The sequence below is a fragment of the Phyllobates terribilis genome, unplaced genomic scaffold (assembly GCF_046119375.1).
Source record: "Phyllobates terribilis strain yellow unplaced genomic scaffold, ASM4611937v1 Scaffold_5__5_contigs__length_657084704, whole genome shotgun sequence".
NCBI classification, from domain to species: Eukaryota; Metazoa; Chordata; class Amphibia; order Anura; family Dendrobatidae; genus Phyllobates; species Phyllobates terribilis.
The window spans coordinates 225,798,733-225,817,650 of NW_027362765.1; the positions used below are offsets into that span (position 1 = coordinate 225,798,733).

An 18,918-nucleotide genomic window follows, 5' to 3' on the forward strand; every position below is an offset into this window, starting at 1 on the left:
TATGAATGAGAGTAATGGAATATGTGCATGTAGCTGAACAGGAGGCCCCCAGAGTCAATGTTATTGGTGGGCCTTTGGCACTCCAGTCCAACACTGTCCACATCTAATTCTATGTGGAAAATCTGTACATAAAATTCAGTGTACCTGCAATGGAAATTGACATGTTGAGGATTTCAGACACGTACTGCAGGTCAGTTTACACTGGGTAAGTAAAAAAGCACAGATGGCAGAAGATTTCTATACATTAAATCCACTTTGCTGGAACTGCAGATGAAAATAAGCAGCATCAGAAACTCACCAAAAACTCCTCTTGGGAACTTAACCTAAATGCTTTTCCATTAAATATTTTCTTCTTCAGAATGCTTCCAGGAGAAAATACCTACACAATAGAGCAACTGATGAAACATGCCTACCTTTGAAATGGACTGCCTGTGGGTATGGTGGGTCAAAAACTTTTGAGCTGTCAGAATCGTGTGGTTGACACATTAGTCATTGATGTATTATTTGAGGACTGCATGCATGGCTGATCTGCAGCTGTGGTCATAGCCTTTGTGAATGCAAACACAAAGCTGTCAAATGGATGAAAACTTAAAAGCTGTTTAACTATCCCTCAAGTATCATCTTGCAAAATCAAACTAAAAACTTAATTTTTAGGATCAACCATTCCTGACATGTCAAAACTGAGAACTGTACTTCATTAACTCACTAAAAAATATGGAAATAATGAAGTAATACTTGTATAAAAGGTCCATAATAACTAACATTGGTAGCCAAATACACCGTACTTTATACTGGGACTTAACTTTTTGGATTTTATACTGGTACCAAAGAGTTTTGTCAAAGTACAGTAGCTCTAGCATCAGAGTAGATGCTGGTTTAATCCAACTGGATCCAAAAGGCATTACTCGAAATTAGAGAAAAGTCCAAATACAGTACCACCTTTCTTAATAGGCTGTTTATGTTGTATTGCAGCTCATACCCAACCAGTAATGAGAAGTAATACCAGATACAGAATGGTACTTTGACTGCAAACCCTTTTTCTAGTCCTTGATACGCTGATGCTATCAGTATCTCTGCCTGTGTCAGTAGAAGTACTTGATCAATATTTGGAACCATGCATCTTTATGGGTGTCTAGTCTCTACTCTTCCATAGCTTTAGGGGTTGGTTATGATACTGCAATTCACAAATGATTCACAAACTATATTTTGAATTCAGCTATACATATAAGTTAAAAAGGCTTATTACTAGCAAAGAACACTCTCATGCTCTTACTGATACCTTTTCCAGAGAACTTAGCCCGGCTAAGTCTAGGAGAACAGACCGCAGATACTCGTCTCCAAGTTCCACCATACTGATTTGAACTGCTATCCAAGGCAAGGCCATCTCCTGATGATGAAGAGCCACGCTGTCCTTTTAGGAAGGAAAATCTGTGCACAAGGGATGGAGAAGAAGAGTCTGTTCCAGGTGAAGAAGTCACCTTTTGATTTCTTGAAGTACCTGGTCCTTGAATGTCTCCAGATTTTGAGTCTGTTTTTCCAAGGAAAAGCCATGAAGAAGATGTTTGATTTTGAGGTTTACGACGAGAACAAATGGGGCTTTCTAAGGCAGCAAATGTGCTGGACCTACTAACTGTCTCTTCCAAAATCCCAGCCATTGGTGCTGAGATAAACTTAACTGGATTTTTAAGAGCAGCAAGGTATGACTGTCGAAAACGACACTTTGTTTCCTTGACATTCAAATCTTTATTGAGTTTTCTCCTAAGGCATGGGGTGCACACCCCTTCCTCACTGGTCTGAGTTCTCCCACACACCCACTTATTATTAGCAACACTTGAAATAGGATCTCCGTTGACTTTTGTAACCCTGGTACAATCCCCCATTTCCTGGTGGCAAGAATTGGATGGTTTATTTTCTGCAGTGACAGCAGTTTCTAAAAGGTCTACATAATCTCCTTCCAGATCTTTGTCTGTTGTATCATCCAATTGTGGTGTCATGAGATCGCTGGTCTGACCTACAAGTTCCTCAAGATCTGAAAAGTCTATAAAGGAATATGAGGTTTTGTTCTGCATGGACGTTAGAGTCACATCAATCCCATCTTTGTATTGTATTTCCAAAGAAGTATGACATGATCTTTTATCTACTCTTCAACTTATTTGTTGATATGAGATTTCCAGTAGTGGCCGGTGATAATATCAGAGATGGGACAAGGTAGACAACACCATTTTAGATATGTTTAAATGTAAAATTGCCTTTCAGCTCAATTTTATTTTAATTTCGCTTTCAAATCAATTTTGTTATTTTGTTTCTTTACAGATTTCCAGTTTTCACAAGTTCACCAATATCTCCAGGAATGTGTCCACACCGGGCAGTCAAAAATTTCAATTAAATGAGATCTCCGCATGAATGGAAAAATCCACGTCACTCTTTAAATGTCAGTGTACTAATGAACAGCCTGATCCTGTCATGGCTTACCATCCTCAAGCAACTCCCAAGAAGATGGGGCAGAGTCAGTGTTCCAGTACATGTCTCCAGTTATGAGTCCATATGGGGACCAGCCATGCTGTGGCCACCAAGCACTCAGCATGGAGGCTGCAATTAAACAGTACATTAAGCAGCCTTGTAATCACTCTGTAATGAAGCAACACGACCAGCTTCCAGGAGACCTGCAGAAGGAATAGAAATTGAATTAGGAATATGCTTTATGGACATAGGATGTGTCCAAATACAAGGGAATAAAGCAAAGGCTGTGATAAATAATTGCGCAGGCAACAACCCTTGCCGTATGTTTACATTTTCCTGTGTGCCTTGTCCTATTTTTCATGGTGAGGCAAAAATAAATGTTTGTTTAGCAGGAGTTCATTGGCATTTATCCACCTAAAGAAAGATGAATAGAGCAGACTACCAAGTACATGCAGCCAAGATATTTACACATCACGATTCCCTACGATCTGGCATGAAAAAGACCATCACAATGATCGCTACTCTGTGTAAAGGGGACATTTTTCACTTCTGAGAGTAGGAACTTATTTAATTATATTTTTATAGCTCCCACATATAATGCAGTGCTATATACAGAATAGCCTAACGGCCTTCATGCCGAGAGCTCGCACTTCTGATCCCACACTTTTCACCTGACAATATGCAGCTACCTTTAGGCAAGCGTCAGGTAGTGCTATTTGGGCCCCTAGCGGCAATATTGTTTTGGCACTATAAAGTAGTGATATCAGACTCTGTATGACATGGTTATTAGTACATTATGTGACTGTATTATTTGGGAACTATATGGTAAGCCTTAAGGTTTTTTTTAAGCATCTTCAAGACACTACTTGCCAGAGGTGGCGCAATCCTGACGATTAACAGTTCAGATCAGTGGCATGGTCACGATCCAGCCATCTTCAGAGCAGTACTTTTAGTTTCAAAGCAAAGAACCTGCTATCAGCCTGCTCTCTTACGTAGGTAACCGACTACTCTGAGGCTGCAGGGTGGACCAGAGGCGGACATATCATTGGGGCAACTTGTGTAGCCGCACATGGGCCCAAACGGTAAGGTGCCCACTTCTACCTCCAAAGCAGGTGGAATTGTTCATTATGATGGGATATTGGACTGCAAAGGGCCCATATATTATTCTTGTACAGGGGCCCTTTTCTGTCTGTATCAGCCAGTGGCAAAGAGCTGTATACTTTAGAAATTAAATATCCATCAGTGTTTGAGAATGGAAAGGATTTTTAATAAGAGACAAATTTCAAACTTACTTACTTTTACAAGCACTTTGCATATTTTCCCATTTAAAGAGAACCTGTCACCAGCAAAAACCCTATTAACCTGCAGATATGGGGTTAATCTGCAGGTTAACCTGCCCGGCGCCCGCACATAGCCAAATGCTCCAGGAAGAAAATTAACTTTATTCTCCCTGGCAGCATTTGGTTTTAGACATGGGGGCGGTGCCAGCGTGGGTTCAGTCACCATTCTGAGTATACAGGAGGCGGCTGTGACCGCCCCTGGCACTGACTGACACTGGCTCTGTATTAGTGCTGGCTGTCAGTGGGGATTGGGGTCGCAGCTACAGCCGCCACTCTGTATTCTCAAAACGGTGACTAAACCTGCGCCGGTGCTGCCCTCATGACTGAAACTGAATGCTACGTGCAGGCACCGGGCAGGTTAGTAACACTATTAACCTTCAGATTAACCCCATATCTGCAGGTTAATAGCGTTTTTGCTGGTGACAGGTTCCTTTAAAGGGAATCTGTCACCAGGTTTTTGTTACCCCATCTGAGTGTAGCCTGATGTAGGGGCAGAAACCCCAGTTTCCAGTGATGTGTCACTTACTGGGCTTCTTACTGCAGTTTTGATAAAATTACTGTTTTATCTGCTGCTGATATAGCAATTCTCTGAATGCTGAGCTCTGTATAGCCCTGCCCACACCAGATTGGCAGCTTTCTGCCCATGCACAGTGTACATAGAAAGCTGCCAATCAGTAGTGGAGTTTGGGGTTATACACAGCTCATGAACATGGAGGACTACATGGTAGCAGGTTTACTAGTCCTCTAGTGATAATCACCTTCTGATAAAACAGTGATTTTATTAAAACTACAGCAAGCAGCCCAGTAAGTGACACATTGCTGGAATCATTTTCTCTACTGCAACATTATGTTGTTCTCAGATTAGGAGGCAAAAACATGGTGACAGATTCCCTTAAAGGGATTGTCTCAGATTCTTAAAGGGGAGGAGGTTGTCAAAGAAAGCTATGCACATGGCACTATTTAGCCCAGTCTTCAATATATAATATATAATTATAATATCTAATTTATTCTGATTTTATAAGAAGCCAATAAACCTACTAGTATGTTTTATAACTTATGGGAGGAAACCAACTGAGAATATACAACCTCTAATAGATGTTGCTCCCCTCGGACCCAAGCGCCAACATGTAACAGTACCAGGCACTGGGGCAGTTAGTGAAAAGAGAGGGAATTTGTCTGAGGCTAAAGTTTTTGGTGTAAAAATGACGTAAAAAAACAATAAAGTGAATGACCATTCGACATGCAGCGTAATATTAATATCTGAATAGTGGAACATTTGTGATATCGAGGCACTTAGTTGTGGGGTATATTGATTATTTCATTTAGGCGGTCCGAAGATGTGGAATATTTTTATAGGAATTTGATCAATGTGGGTAACCGTACTCAAACAAAAATGTCCCCCCAGCAACTTCGGCTGTGCTCCACTAAAGTGATGCTATGGGTCTGATTAACCGCACCGTATAGACCCTCTGTAGTCACAGGTGCTTCGTACAGGGCTGCCTTGTAATAGGAGCCCTATTCTCTGGCTCCCCATTATGGCTGACAATGCAGCCAAGTGCATTCTGGGAAAGCAGCCGTGAAGTGCAAGACAACTACACAAAAAGGAAAAAGTGAAGCTTACTGGAAAGCCAGTGTACATGTGGTGATGAGCGACAGCGCGCGTCACCAGTCTGCACCTAATGAAGCATAATAAGTACATAATACCTTCCAGTGATGGACGCCTGCACGAGTCGGCTTCAAAACTTCTTGCTTGCACTTCTCAGGAGGGGCTGCCAGCTCCAACTTGCTTCTTACACACCTCCAGTCACCAAGCTGATCCTGCCACAAAAAAAAAAGGGACAAAACCCCAGCACCTACAGTCAAGCAAGCCTCCCCTTGAAGGACCCCCTCCCTGTGCCTTCCATTGATGTGATTGGAGGGCTGTGTTCCGAATTTAGCTGCACCAAAGACAGAGGAATGTGGAGACAGAGCTTGGTGTCAGGCTGTCAGACTTTAATAGAAGCCCCCTCCCTTCCCCCACAGCTTGCTGGCACTGATCACAAGCTAACAGTTGTATCAACAGTCACCTGCTGGGACTTGTACCCATTCACACACCCTGAGATTAAAGTGCAGTGTGCAGTGACGGATGGGCTGGACAGTGTACCGGTTCTGTTGGACCCTCCGCAGAATCACGTTCTCTTTGTCCCAGCTGCAGAGATTTAGCATACAGATGAAGCAGAGTTGACTGCATCCAGTATCCGAGGCTGCATTGTTACTACAGTGCGATATCTCTTAGGTTATGTTCACACTTACGTTTTTACATTACGTTAGTCTGTTACGTTTTGACGAACCGAGAAATTAAATTAATGTAAAAAACATCTGCTGCATAACTGATGCAAGCGGATGAAGGTGGACCCCATTGCTCATTGTGGGGTCCATCTGACCTCCGTTATGTATCCACTTAGAGAAAGGAAGACAAAGCGCATCATGCTGAACTTATTTTTTTCTATAACACATAATGGAACCCTGACAAACCCCATAATAACCAATATGGCTGATGTCTGTAAAGCGCTGTGGAATTAATGACGCTATATAAGTGAGTAAAATCAATAAATAAATGGCCTCTCTGTTTCCACTTTGCATCAGTTTTTTACATTTTTACATTTCTCAAAACGGAGCAGATGAAAGGAATGTAAAAATGTAAGTGTGAACACAGCCATACTTAGCCCCATGTAAAACCACACCGAACAGATCATTATATCAACAGAGTTATGCCAAGCGACAAACTTAGCTCTGCTACATCTGAACTCCGTTCTGACTCGAACAGTATCTGTGGTATGTTTATATATAAACTTGCATGTTATATAAAGCCCAGTGTATGTGTTCCAGCGGCGGTTTCACTATGATATTTACCCTACGGGTCAAACATGTTGACGGACCCAGGAGAGCTTGATTAGGTCTCCATCCATTGTGGCAAGTCCTTGCTGAGACGTTGTAAAGCCATGAGAGCAAACAGCGATACAAACAAACTCCTCATCCTGACATCTTTCCTTGCTTGTTATCTCAAGTGAAAAAAAAAAAAATAAGTCCAGGTGTGTCACCCTGGCCTGGATGCTACAAAATGTAATAAAGCTGTGTCTGAGAGCAAGGGGGAGGTTCTCTGGTCAGGGGAACATTAGCATGCAGTACCTCCTGTCTCAGGCCAGTAGGGGGAGCAGGCTGCCCCTATAAAAGCTGGTACTGAGAGCAGGGTTAGGGAGAACTTGATGGCCTGTCTCAGGACTGAGACTTGTCCCAGAGCAGAGCAGGGACAGACAGTTGTATTGCACCTAAGAGGAAGTGTGGCAGGAGGAGAGCCACAAGCCAGAGACAAGAGGCGAAGAGAGCCTGTTTTGGCAGATAAAAGACTTACTTTACCAGACTTTGGTGTCTGAGGCTGGGAGGATTCTACATCCTCCAGCAGATAACCAGTCCGCAAGGGACTGTATATTCCTTGGCCTAAGAAGCCTGGAGGCCCTGCCACAACCGAGGGGACCAGTAAAGCCGTACAAGGCTGGAAGCAGAAAGGAACCCACGTCGCAGGCCATACAGGCGAGAATACACGGAAAGCTTGGAAACGTGGGCTGTTATCCTATAAGGAGGAGATAGCCAGAAGGAGCGCAGAAAGCACGGTAGGCCTACACCCTCACCCTGACCAGGGCCAATTTCCCCGTTGCTCTCAGACATCCAGGTCCCCTCCTAGCTGGGACTGTTGGTGGGTCAATTTACCTGTTCTAGTAAAGACCCTGGACTGCAACCTGTTGTCTGTGTGCTCCTTGCTCCTCCAGCACTATCAGCACTGGGACTCTCACTACCATCACTCCCACCATCCACTATACTGCCCTGGGGCCGCACTCTTCCCGTGGGGAGTCACACTACCCTAGCTGCACACCTCATCAGCCCCAGCGGTCTGCATGCAACGGCGGTTCCTAATAACCGCAATCCATGGGTGGCGTAGTCGGACATAATCAATAGCGCATAACGGACTACCACTGGCCTGACCACCCTGAGCCACGGAACCGGGTTGCCACTACTACTCCCATCTTTCCCCTACTGCCCGGATCCGAGTGCCCCACGGCCCAGGGGGCGAGTCACAGGGTTAGATGGCAACTACAGCCAGTCACCCTACAGGCCTTAGAGAAGCAAGGAGTCACATACTGTGGGCAATCCAATATGGCACCATCAAGGGCGGACATATCATTGGTGCAACCTGTGTGGCCGCACAGGGGCCCAAGAGGTAAGGGGGCCCATTTCTACCTCCAAAGCAGGTGCAATTTTGCATTTTTAGGAGCTCTTGGGCGGCAAAGGGCCCATGTATTGTTCTTGCACAGGGGCCTCTTCTGTCTGTGTCCGCCAGTGGGCACCATGTAGGATCACAATCAAGTTGTGTTACTGTGTAGCCGTATACAAGCATCTAAAAAAAAATAAAGCTATTACCCATAGTAATTGATTAAACTAATCAATTTTGGAACAAATCAAGCCAAACATGTCACTTGAAGCAAAGATCATCAACCTACGACTTGCCTACTTTGGACACCTCATTCGAAGGCAGCAATCACTGGAGAAGGACATCATGGTAGAAAGAATAGAAGGAACAAGGCAAAGAGGAAGACCAGCAACCCGATGTCTTGATACTATTATGATACCGGTGGAGAAGGCCCTGGTGGACCTATCTAGGCTTAGAGAAGATCGATCTTCCTACAGATCGTTCATTAATCAAGTCGCCATGGCTCAAGATTGAGCAAAAAAGAGCGTTAAAAAAATAAATAATAATAATTGATTAAATTATGGCTCGTTTCAGTTTTGCTTATGCTGGCAGCAATTTGGTTACAAACATCACTGAGCTATTGTTCTTCTGTAATCTGTGCTGCAAGTGTTTATTTCCCTGCAGCACCTCCACAGGAAAAATAAAGTATTACACAGTCTCATTATACGGCACTAACAAGGCAGACCCATCAGAGCTACAGATTCTCTTAGCCAATCTTTGCTCTAGCTAATAGAAGAGGATGCTAAATAGGGACTCATTATTGAAAGGAGTGGTTACTGGTGTTTAAAGTGCACATTCCTCTACTAAGCTGTATGTTGGTGTTCACACAAGCTCAGTTACTCTACCCATCTACCCACAGTCAGTACTGTACATAGTAATCCTCAGATAACTGGGTGTAGCCAATAGAAATAGTTTTCTGTCCTGCTAGTTATGGATGGAACAAAGTGTTTCTGGTGACATGGCAGTATAGCTTAGAATACTCCTTCTGCATGTGAAGTAAGTTGGGACTATATTGTTAGCTGCCAGAGGGGGAAGGAGACTAATTCAACCAAAAGCCTTTCCCCAATAGTACAGATTAGTATCCTCAGCACTAAACGGGGAAACATGGAAGCAAAAAGTTGTTGAAAAGGTTTTTTTATGCCAAATCAGTGTAACTCACTTTAAAGGGGCTTTCTCACATCAATTCTCAAGAATCTACTGCTCCCCAGCCTCCCACCTTCTGCTCCCTGTGGTGGGGAGGGGAGAATGTGCTCCTGATTGATTGACAGTTTGGAAAAGCGCCATGGTTGCACCATTGGCCCGAACTATGCATGGTGCAAGCAGAGACAACTTTGTAGGAGAGCAGAGGCAATGAAGCTGATCCAGTGATCTGCCTAACTTCAGAGCAGTGCTTACAAGCTCTATAGAAAAGAGTGCTGCACTCCTTGACAAGCAGACCGGCCACCTCTGAGGTAGCCGGTCACTTAGGCAATGAGCAGTACACTAAATTAAAAATCCCTCCCTTTTTGAAAAAGGAGGGACAAGTAAATAGCAAAGTTGCTTGATTTTCAAGCCCTCTGCAATTTTAATCATTTATGATGTTGAGAAAACCCATCAAAAACAGCTATTAACTGAATTTAAGGACTTTTGATATTAAAATGCTTCATGAGATAACTCCTTTAAATAGCAAATCATAGTTGACATAATACAATTATTATAATTGCTCTGTGTGATGTTCAGTTTAGGTAATTTTCTCTGAGCTACATACATCAACAGCGCTAACATTTGCTTTGATAGTTTGTTACAATGTATCAGTTTAGGTAACATTTACCTGTTTGGAGGCCAAGATTCTTACCTCACAGAGAATTGCCTAGAGGGGATACAATAATAGGAAACTCACAGCTGTATAAAGTCCAACCTCAAGAACATTCATAATCGCTGACAGCAAGTTGAGATAGTGTAAATAGTGAGGAAATACAATGTAAAAAAGAAATGCTGGAAAGTTGCATAATATTATATAGAACCTGTTTTAATGTAACATGTATTTCATAATCTCCAGGATTACATCTCACATGGGAAGCAGCAGCTCGGCAGTTAATAGCTTCTGGAAACGATTTCTAAACTGCTGGTGACCGTGATGTCATTCATGTGATGACATAAAACATCGGATTTATAGGCTGAGTTCTGGAATATGCATGCCATTACTTGTCTGGGTCTAAACGACTTGCCGTTAATTATGCACATACAACATTGCTACTTTGCATAGTTTTGTGCCAGTTCATGGTCTGAGCTCATAATCTCTCCGAAATATTCAGGAAATGTAATATCCTGCGTTCCATAAAAAGCGCTCCCCAATTAGAAATGTAATCTACCAATACATTCCTTGGAATGCAATTAAAGTGGGGCACGGTGTAACCCGGGGAGCCGGTCGTTCCGCGATGCAATTAAAACTAAACTCTGTAACTTTCACTATACAAACTGGAATGATACAAACAGAGCGATCACTGGAAAAAGACTAACCGCCCATGAATAAGCCATGAAATACTCCTGGAGGCTTAGCCCCTATGTGCCTACGTCTTTCCAGGCAGCTTTTTCTGATGCTCTCTGAATAAATACAGTCAATTTCTCCATGACAAATTGTCTTCCATATTGACCCATTTCTTAGGTCCCAGGAAAACTGGGTGGTAAGTTGGCAGGCGGTACAGTGCCCACAGGAGACATTGCAGTGACACAGTACTTTTCCCATTTAACTGTATCATTAGGCAAATAAGCCATTCTAGGGTCTGTCAAAGCTGCCAGTGGCATTCCCTAGGGAGGCTATAAAAATAGTAGTGTTGTGGTTAATACTTTGCTTTAGTTATTATTTAGACAATTCATATAATTTGATAATTTTGCATTTTAGTATTAGCTTTATCAGTGTTATTCATAAAAGCAATAACACAGGGAGTTGTCTCTGATAAAGAAGTGTCTTTGTGTTAAGTTTTCTTAGTTACAGAAGGCATAGTAAAAGGTGGGTAGAGCCAGATCTCAAGGAATTCAACAGTTTTCATAATTTATGACCTTGTTATTCCCAATTTACATCATTTCTCCGTTAGGTAATGTAAAGCCATCCCCCTTTTCATATCACTGTGGTAGTAAATAAAGACTTGTGACTGGGCATCTGAGAGCAGACAAGCCTGGTACACAGACAGAAACTAGTTGTGTGCCCTTGTCTCTGATTGATCGCCTCCCTGATTTAATGAAAACTGGCAAACATGTGAAACCTTTTGAGTTTCTCCTAAAACTTTCCATATAGGTGTCCACATCAGTAGCCACATTGGATGTCATTCAGCTTTTCAAAACACAGACATAACAGAAATATCTGCACCGAAACTTAAGAAAAAAAATCTCAGCTGAGAACATTAAAGCAGACGTTAAAAGCATGTTGCTAAGATAAGCCATCACTGTCCATTCATTGTACCTCTGCTCTGTCGTCTGCTAGAAATGCTGTGATAAAAATTGCTAGCCCACAACATGGTCTTCTATTGGTGTGAGTGTGGGTGATCAACCACCAGGATGACAAAAGCATCACTGCAACTTCCTCCCTTGCAATCCTTGGGGTCACTATGTCTAGACCGCACCAATTACAATTCCATGCAGTATTCTAACCATAAGTCGTCATTCTCTGGCATGTATTTTGTAAGCTTTCTGTTGCCAAATCTGCACAATGCCCATCATCTAAGCTGAAATGACCCCAGTGCACTGAAATGTGCATGCAGTTTTAGTTATTATGACATTCAATCATGAGACTAAAATGTACGAAGGGCCATTATAATTCTAAACTGGACAAGATGGGGGTACAATGTACTCTACTTGTGCCTCTACTTGTGAGAAGGGCTATGTCTTACCCCTGTCACCTGCCAACAGCAGGAAACACAACCAGATCATCTTATGGGACTCTTTCTCAGTGGCGTAACTTGAAGCTCATTGGCCCCAATGCCAAAGCTCCAATGGGGCCCACAATTTTTGCAAGTCTTCAATAGCATTGGTCTTTTCATATGGGCCAAAGCAACTTTTTAGGCACCGGGACCTGGGTGCGATTGCAACCCCTGCATCAATCTCTGACAGCAACATTTAACACGCCCAGGCATGAAGGTGTCATTCCACATGTCCATTGGTGCATCTGAGATGTGATTGCGGGGCACCAATGGCTTGCCATGACAGCCAGCGGGGTTCTGCTGAAGACCACCATGCTTGTCATGATGATCTTCTTGTGAAAGCCAGCATTTAGGAGCATAGGAGCATAGGACATCGGGATTTTCTCTATACATAGCAGTGCACATTCAAGCGATCACAGCTTCAAGTTCCCTAAGAGGGCTAATAAATACAGTAAAAAGTAAAAAAAAAGTTTATAAAAATATGTAAAAAATAAAAAAAAAACACAAAAGTTCAAATCATCCCCCTTGTACCCCATTGAAAATAAAACTATTTAGAAAAAGTAGAATATACACATATTTGGTATCGCTGCGTTCGTAAAAGTCCAATCTATCAAAATATAAAATAAATTAATCCGATCGGTAAACGATGTAATGAGAAAGAAAGTTGAAACGCCAGAATTATTTTTTTTGGCAGCCACATCATTGGAATAAAATGTAATAAGAGAAGATAAAAACATCATATCTACAACCAAAATGTTATCAGTGAAAATGTCAGCTCAGGGTGCAAAGAAGAATCACTCACACAGAACCATATCCCGAAAATTGAAAATGTTATGAGTCTCTGAAAAGAACAACACAAGCAAAACATATTTTTTTTAGAAATTTATGATTTTTTTTTACCACATGTTTGGTATCTGCGTAATTGGTCTGGAGAATCATAATAGCAGATCGGTTTTACCATATAGTGAACATGGTAAATAACTCAAAAAACAATTGTGGAATTGCATTTTTTTTGCAATTTCAACGGACTTGGAACTTTCCAGTACATTACATGATATTACATGATAAAATGAATGATGGTGTCATTCAAAATTACAACTTGTCCAGCAAAGAATAAGCTCTCATACGGCTAAATGGACGGAAAAATAAAAAAAGTTATGGCTCTTGGAAGAAGGGGAGGAAAAGCAAAAACGGAAAATCGTCCAGTGATGAAGGGGTTAAAACTCCATGTGCATCCCGCGAAGATCCGTCAGTAGAGTACATGAATTTCTTTTAAAGGAACTTGTTATTGAATTCATTCTACCCAAACCACAGGCAGTATTAATCAGAGCCTGGCTGCACAACTACGGGCAGGCATGTCTTTCTATACAACGCTGTGCCATATCATAGAAGCTGTAGTTTAAAGATCCTGCCGGGGACCATAGGAGAGACGAGACTAGTATAGGGCTACCCCGGTGCCCGGCTCCTACCTGCACAGCCTTAGATGATTGACAGGTCTCTCTCACATGTGTACACTGGAAAAAGCGATGGTGGCTCAGTGGTAAGCATTGCAGCCTTGCAGCACTGGGGTCCTGCGTTCAGCTCCCACCAAGGACAACATCTGCAAGGAGTTTGTATGTTCTCCCCGTGTTTGCATGGGTTTCCTCCAGGTTCTCCAGTTTCCTCCCACAGTCCAAAGACATACTGATAGGGAATCTAGATTGTGAGCCCTGATGGGGACAGCCATGATATGTCTGTAAAGCGCTGCAGAATATGTTAGCGCTATATAAAAATAAAGATTATTATTATTAAAAAACAGGGAGGGCACAAATCTTAGACATTTTGCAATATTAGAGCCACAGGGGCACATCTATAAGGGGGTAAGCAGCTTGCACTTAGGATACAATGCCTAAAAGATCTTATATGTTTTTTCTAGTTTAGGAAAACCCCTGTCCACCAGCAGTAGTTTGTTTAAAATAAAAAACGTTGCTTTACTCTCCCTGCCCAGGTCCAATGCTAAGTCTCCACCACTACTTCTGATGTCTGTTATTGTCTGCAGGACTAATGTCACTTAAACCTCCGAGTTGCACAAAGGTGAAATTCAATGCCCATATCACCATAAAGGACCAGACAGTACCAGTGTATGCTTTTGATATCAAGCAGAGACATAGCAAGTTTTCATTCCATCAAGTGAAGTATTATTGAGAATACCATAATAATGAAGGGTGCTATGGAGGCACCAAATGGTGGCACAAAGGGTGACGTCAAATCTGCACTACAGAGGGGAATGGGCGCTACGTGTCACTGTCTAGGTTTTGCAACAATAAAGAAGAAAAGGGCTAATCAATAATGATAAGCACAACTCCATGTATAATTTTATTAGATACAAAGTGCCATATTAATTACAATTAAAAACCCAGAATAGCCCCCAACAACTGCATCCAGAAATAATAAAGTACCATCCCAAAGGGTGGACCCCCAAAAGTATTAAAAATGACAACAATAAGATGTAAATGTATAAAGGGGCATCTAATAAACCCCAAGGTCAGTAAGTAACAAAAATAAGACATGTAATACCAATATAGTGAAGGACAAGAAAGATAATTACTGTAAATGATAATAATCTATAAAGTGCTAGTGCAATATATAACAAATACTGGTATAACTGACAAGACAGCAAGGCCAGAGATATTGGAAAATAAACATGAATATATGTATATACAGTGACTGACCAATATAGCATAGTGCTTAAGACAAGTCCATAATATGGGATTCAAATACCGGGATAAAGGTAGGAATGCAGGTGGAGGCAGACCCCACGTGTATCGCTGCTATAGGGCAGCTTCCTCAGTAATATATATACACACTGATTTTACTGAAGTGACGACTGTTAAGAACATAAAGGGATATTCCCATATCTAAGATCCTATCCCAATATGTAGTAGGTGTAATAATAATAATATTAGCAAATACCTCCAATTAGAAATGTACACTGCTCAAAAAAATAAAGGGAACACTTAAACAACAGAATATAACTCCAAGTAAATCAAACTTCTGTGAAATCAAACTGTTCACTTAGGAAGCAACACTGATTGACAATCAATTTCACATGCTGTTGTGCAAATGGAAGAGACAATAGATGGAAATTATTGGCAATTATCAAGACACCCTCAATAAAGGAGTGGTTCTGCAGGTGGGGACCACTGACCACATCTCAGTACCAATGATTTCTGGCTGATGTTTTGGTCACTTCTGAATGTTGGTTGTGCTTTCACACTCGTGGTAGCATGAGATGGACTCTACAACCCACAGAAGTTACTCAGGTAGTGCAGCTCATCCAGGATGGCACATCAATGCTAGCTGTGGCAAGACGGTTAGCTGTGTCTGTCAGCGTAGTGTCCAGAGGCTGGAGGCACTACCAGGAGATAGGCCAGCACACCAGGAGACGTGGAGGGGGCCGTAGGAGGGCAACCACCCAGCAGCAGGACCGTTAACTCCAAGTAAATCAAACTTCTGTGAAATCAAACTGTTCACTTAGGAAGCAACACTGATTGACAATCAATTTCACATGCTGTTGTGCAAATGGAAGAGACAATAGATGGAAATTATTGGCAATTATCAAGACACCCTCAATAAAGGAGTGGTTCTGCAGGTGGGGACCACTGACCACATCTCAGTACCAATGCTTTCTGGCTGATGTTTTGGTCACTTCTGAATGTTGGTTGTGCTTTCACACTCGTGGTAGCATGAGATGGACTCTACAACCCACAGAAGTTACTCAGGTAGTGCAGCTCATCCAGGATGGCACATCAATGCTAGCTGTGGCAAGACGGTTAGCTGTGTCTGTCAGCGTAGTGTCCAGAGGCTGAAGGCACTACCAGGAGATAGGCCAGTACACCAGGAGACGTGGAGGGGGCCGTAGGAGGGCAACCACCCAGCAGCAGGACCGTTACCTCCGCCTTTGTGCAAGGAGGAACAGGAGGAGCACTGCCAGAGCCCTGCAAAAAGACCTCCAGCAGGCCACAAATGTGCATGTGTCTGCACAAACGGTTAGAAAACGACTCCATGAGGGTGGTATGAGGGCCTGACGTCCACTGATGGGGGTTATGCTCACAGCCCAACACCGTGCAGGACGCTTGGCATTTGCCACAGAACACCAGGATTGGCAAAGTCGCCACTGGCGCCCTGTGCTCTTCACAAATGAAAGCAGGTTCACACTGAGCACATGTGACAGACGTGACAGAGTCTTGAGACGCCGTGGAGAGCGATCTGCTGCCTACAACATCCTTCAGCATGACCGGTTTGGCAGTGCATCAGTAATGGTGTGGGGTGGCATTTCTTTGGAGGGCCGCACAGCCCTCCATGTGCTCGCCAGAGGTAGTCTGACTGCCATTAGGTACCGAGAGGAGATCCTCAGACCCCTTGTGAGACCATATGCTGGTGCGGTTGGCCCTGGGTTCCTCCTAATGCAGGACAATGCCAGACCTCATGTGGCTGGAGTGTGTCAGCAGTTCCTGTAAGATGAAGGCATTGAAGCTATGGAGTGGCCTGCCCATTCCCCAGACCTGAATCCGATTGAGCACATCTGGGACATCATGTCTCGCTCCATTCACCAACGTCATGTTGCACCACAGGCTGTCCAGGAGTTGGCGAATTCTTTAGTCCAGATCTGGAAGGAGATACCATAGGAGACCATCGGCAGCCTCATCAGGAGCATGCCCAGGCGTTGTGGGGAGGTCATACAGGCACGTGGAGGCCACACACAATACTGAGCCTCATTTTGACTTGTTTTAAGGACATTACATCAAAGGTGGATAAGCCTGTAGTGTGTTTTTCCACTTTAATTTGGGGATGACTCCAAATCCAGGCCTCCATTGGTTAATAAATTTGATTTCCATTGATGATTTTTGTGTGATTTTGTTGTCAGCACATTCAACTTTGTACAGAGCAAAGTATTCAATGAGAATATTTCATTCGTTCAGATCTAGGATGTATTATTTGAGTGTTCCCTTTATTGTTTTGAGCAGTGTAGTATAGTGACTCGCCCCCTGGGCCGTGGGGCACTCGGATCCGGGCAATTAGGGAAACGGTGGGAGTAGTGGTGGCAACCCGGTTCCGTGGCTCAGGGTGGTCAGACCAGTGGTAGTCCGTTATGTGCTGATGTTTATGTCCGACTACGCCACCCGTGGATTTGCGGTCATTAGGAACCGCCGCTGCAAGGCAGACCGCTGGGGCTAATGATGTATGCAGCTGGGATGGTGTGACTCCCCACGGGAAGAGTGCGGCCCCAGGGCAGTATAATGGATGAAGGGAGTGATGGTGGTGAGAGGCCCAGTGCTGATAGTGCTGGAGGAGCAAGGAGCACACAGACAACAGGTTGCGGTCCAGGGTTTTTACTAAAACAGATGAACTGACCCACAAACAGTCCCGGCTAGGAGGGGACCTGGATGTCTGAGAGCAACGGGGAAATTGGCCCTGGTCAGGGTGAGGGTGTAGGCCTACCGTGCTTTCTGCGCTCCTTCTGGCTATCTCCTCCTTATAGGATAACAGCCCACGCTTCCGAGCTCTCCGTGTATTCTCGCCTGTATGGCCTGCAACGTGGGTTTCTTTCTGCTCCCAGCCTTGTACGGCTTTGCTGGTCCCTTCTGTTGTGGCAGAGCCTCCAGGCTTCTTAGGCCAAGGAATATACAGTCCCCTGCGGACTGGTTATCTGCTGGGGGATGTGGAATCCTCCCAGCCTCAGACACCAAAGTCTGGTAAATTAAGTCCTTTATGTGCCAAGACAGGCTCACTTCGCCTCTTGTCTCTGGCTTGTGGCTCTCCTCCTGCCACACTTCCTCTTAGGTGCAATACAACTGTCCCTCTCTGCTCTGGGACCTGAATCCTGAGACAGGCCGTCCAGCTCTCTCTAACCCTGCCCCCAGTACCAGCTTTTATAGGGGCAGCCAGCTCCCCCTACTGGCCTGAGACAGGAGGCATTGCATGCTAATGTTCCCCTGACTAGAGAACCTCCCCCTTGCTCTCAGACACAGCTTTATTAGATTTTGTGGCATCCAGGCCAGGGTAACACATTCCCCCCTAGTAAAATTTAGTACTCCGGGACTAAACAATAAATAAAGATAATATACATGACCATAAAACATTAATAGACAAACGACGCACAGATTGAGTTCTTTAGGTCACAGTGTGGTCTGTGACCGGGTGTCCATATCACCAATACAACGGGGAGCCTTAACCAGGTGGGGGTCTGTCCTACCCCAAGTCCTTTACAGTCTTAGTTCATTTCTTGGTTAGGCTCCGAACGCAGTCCATACAAGGTCCTGGTTATAAAAAAGTCCATAACCTTTGAGTCCTTATGGTAGCTGCAAGAAACTGAAACACAGAATTACCAAACATGCATGTAACTTTGCAAACATTTCAACTTTTGGCAACAGGGTTATTTACAATTTTAGTACACTCTATATTCTCCAGCGAGCGGGTATCTGCCCCTTTGTGCTCCTGGTTGATCTACATAGCCCACTGTCTGGTGGTGGACCAACCTGGCTTTCCCCACTAGCGTTAGGGGTACAGCTACCAGCTGGGTGTACAGGTAGGGCAGGCAGCTGTCTGCGGGTCCTTTGGCTTACCGCAGGCATGGTAGGCTCACTGTCAGCAGAGGGTTGACTCTCCTGGGCTGCTGGTACAGGCTTTTCTGCCTCTGGAACCGTTCGCTCCTCTTCACCTTCCAGCTCTGGTGTTGGTTGTTGCTGTGCCGGTTGCAGGAAATGCAGGACGGGTACCACTATGGCATCATTTATGCGAGTCCAGGACTGAGGGAACTCTCCGAGAACGGTGCTGATCATTTCTTCCTTGTCCTCTGCGGGTTCAAGGTCACTCTGATCCTCTTCTGCACTACGGAGTTGCTTGGGGCACCTTTTGAGGTGGTCTCTGGAGACGACACTAGTGGTTTCTCCTCCGT

At 43.9% G+C, this 18,918-nt stretch overlaps 1 protein-coding gene across 2 annotated transcripts in view; it reads right to left on the reverse strand.

The window, feature by feature from the left end:
* The window catches only part of KIAA1755 (KIAA1755 ortholog), an 80,756-nt gene extending 74,946 nt beyond the window's left edge, over nt 1-5,810 (reverse strand). For both annotated transcript variants that reach the window (XM_073683854.1, XM_073683853.1), the window contains exons 1-2: nt 5,505-5,810; nt 1,280-2,663 (exon numbers count right to left, since the gene is read on the reverse strand). In XM_073683854.1, the coding sequence (XP_073539955.1) occupies nt 1,280-2,069 (790 nt within the window). In that variant the 5' untranslated portion in view covers nt 2,070-2,663; nt 5,505-5,810. The remainder of the gene's footprint in view (nt 1-1,279; nt 2,664-5,504) is intronic.
* Between the last annotated feature and the right edge of the window lie 13,108 nt (nt 5,811-18,918).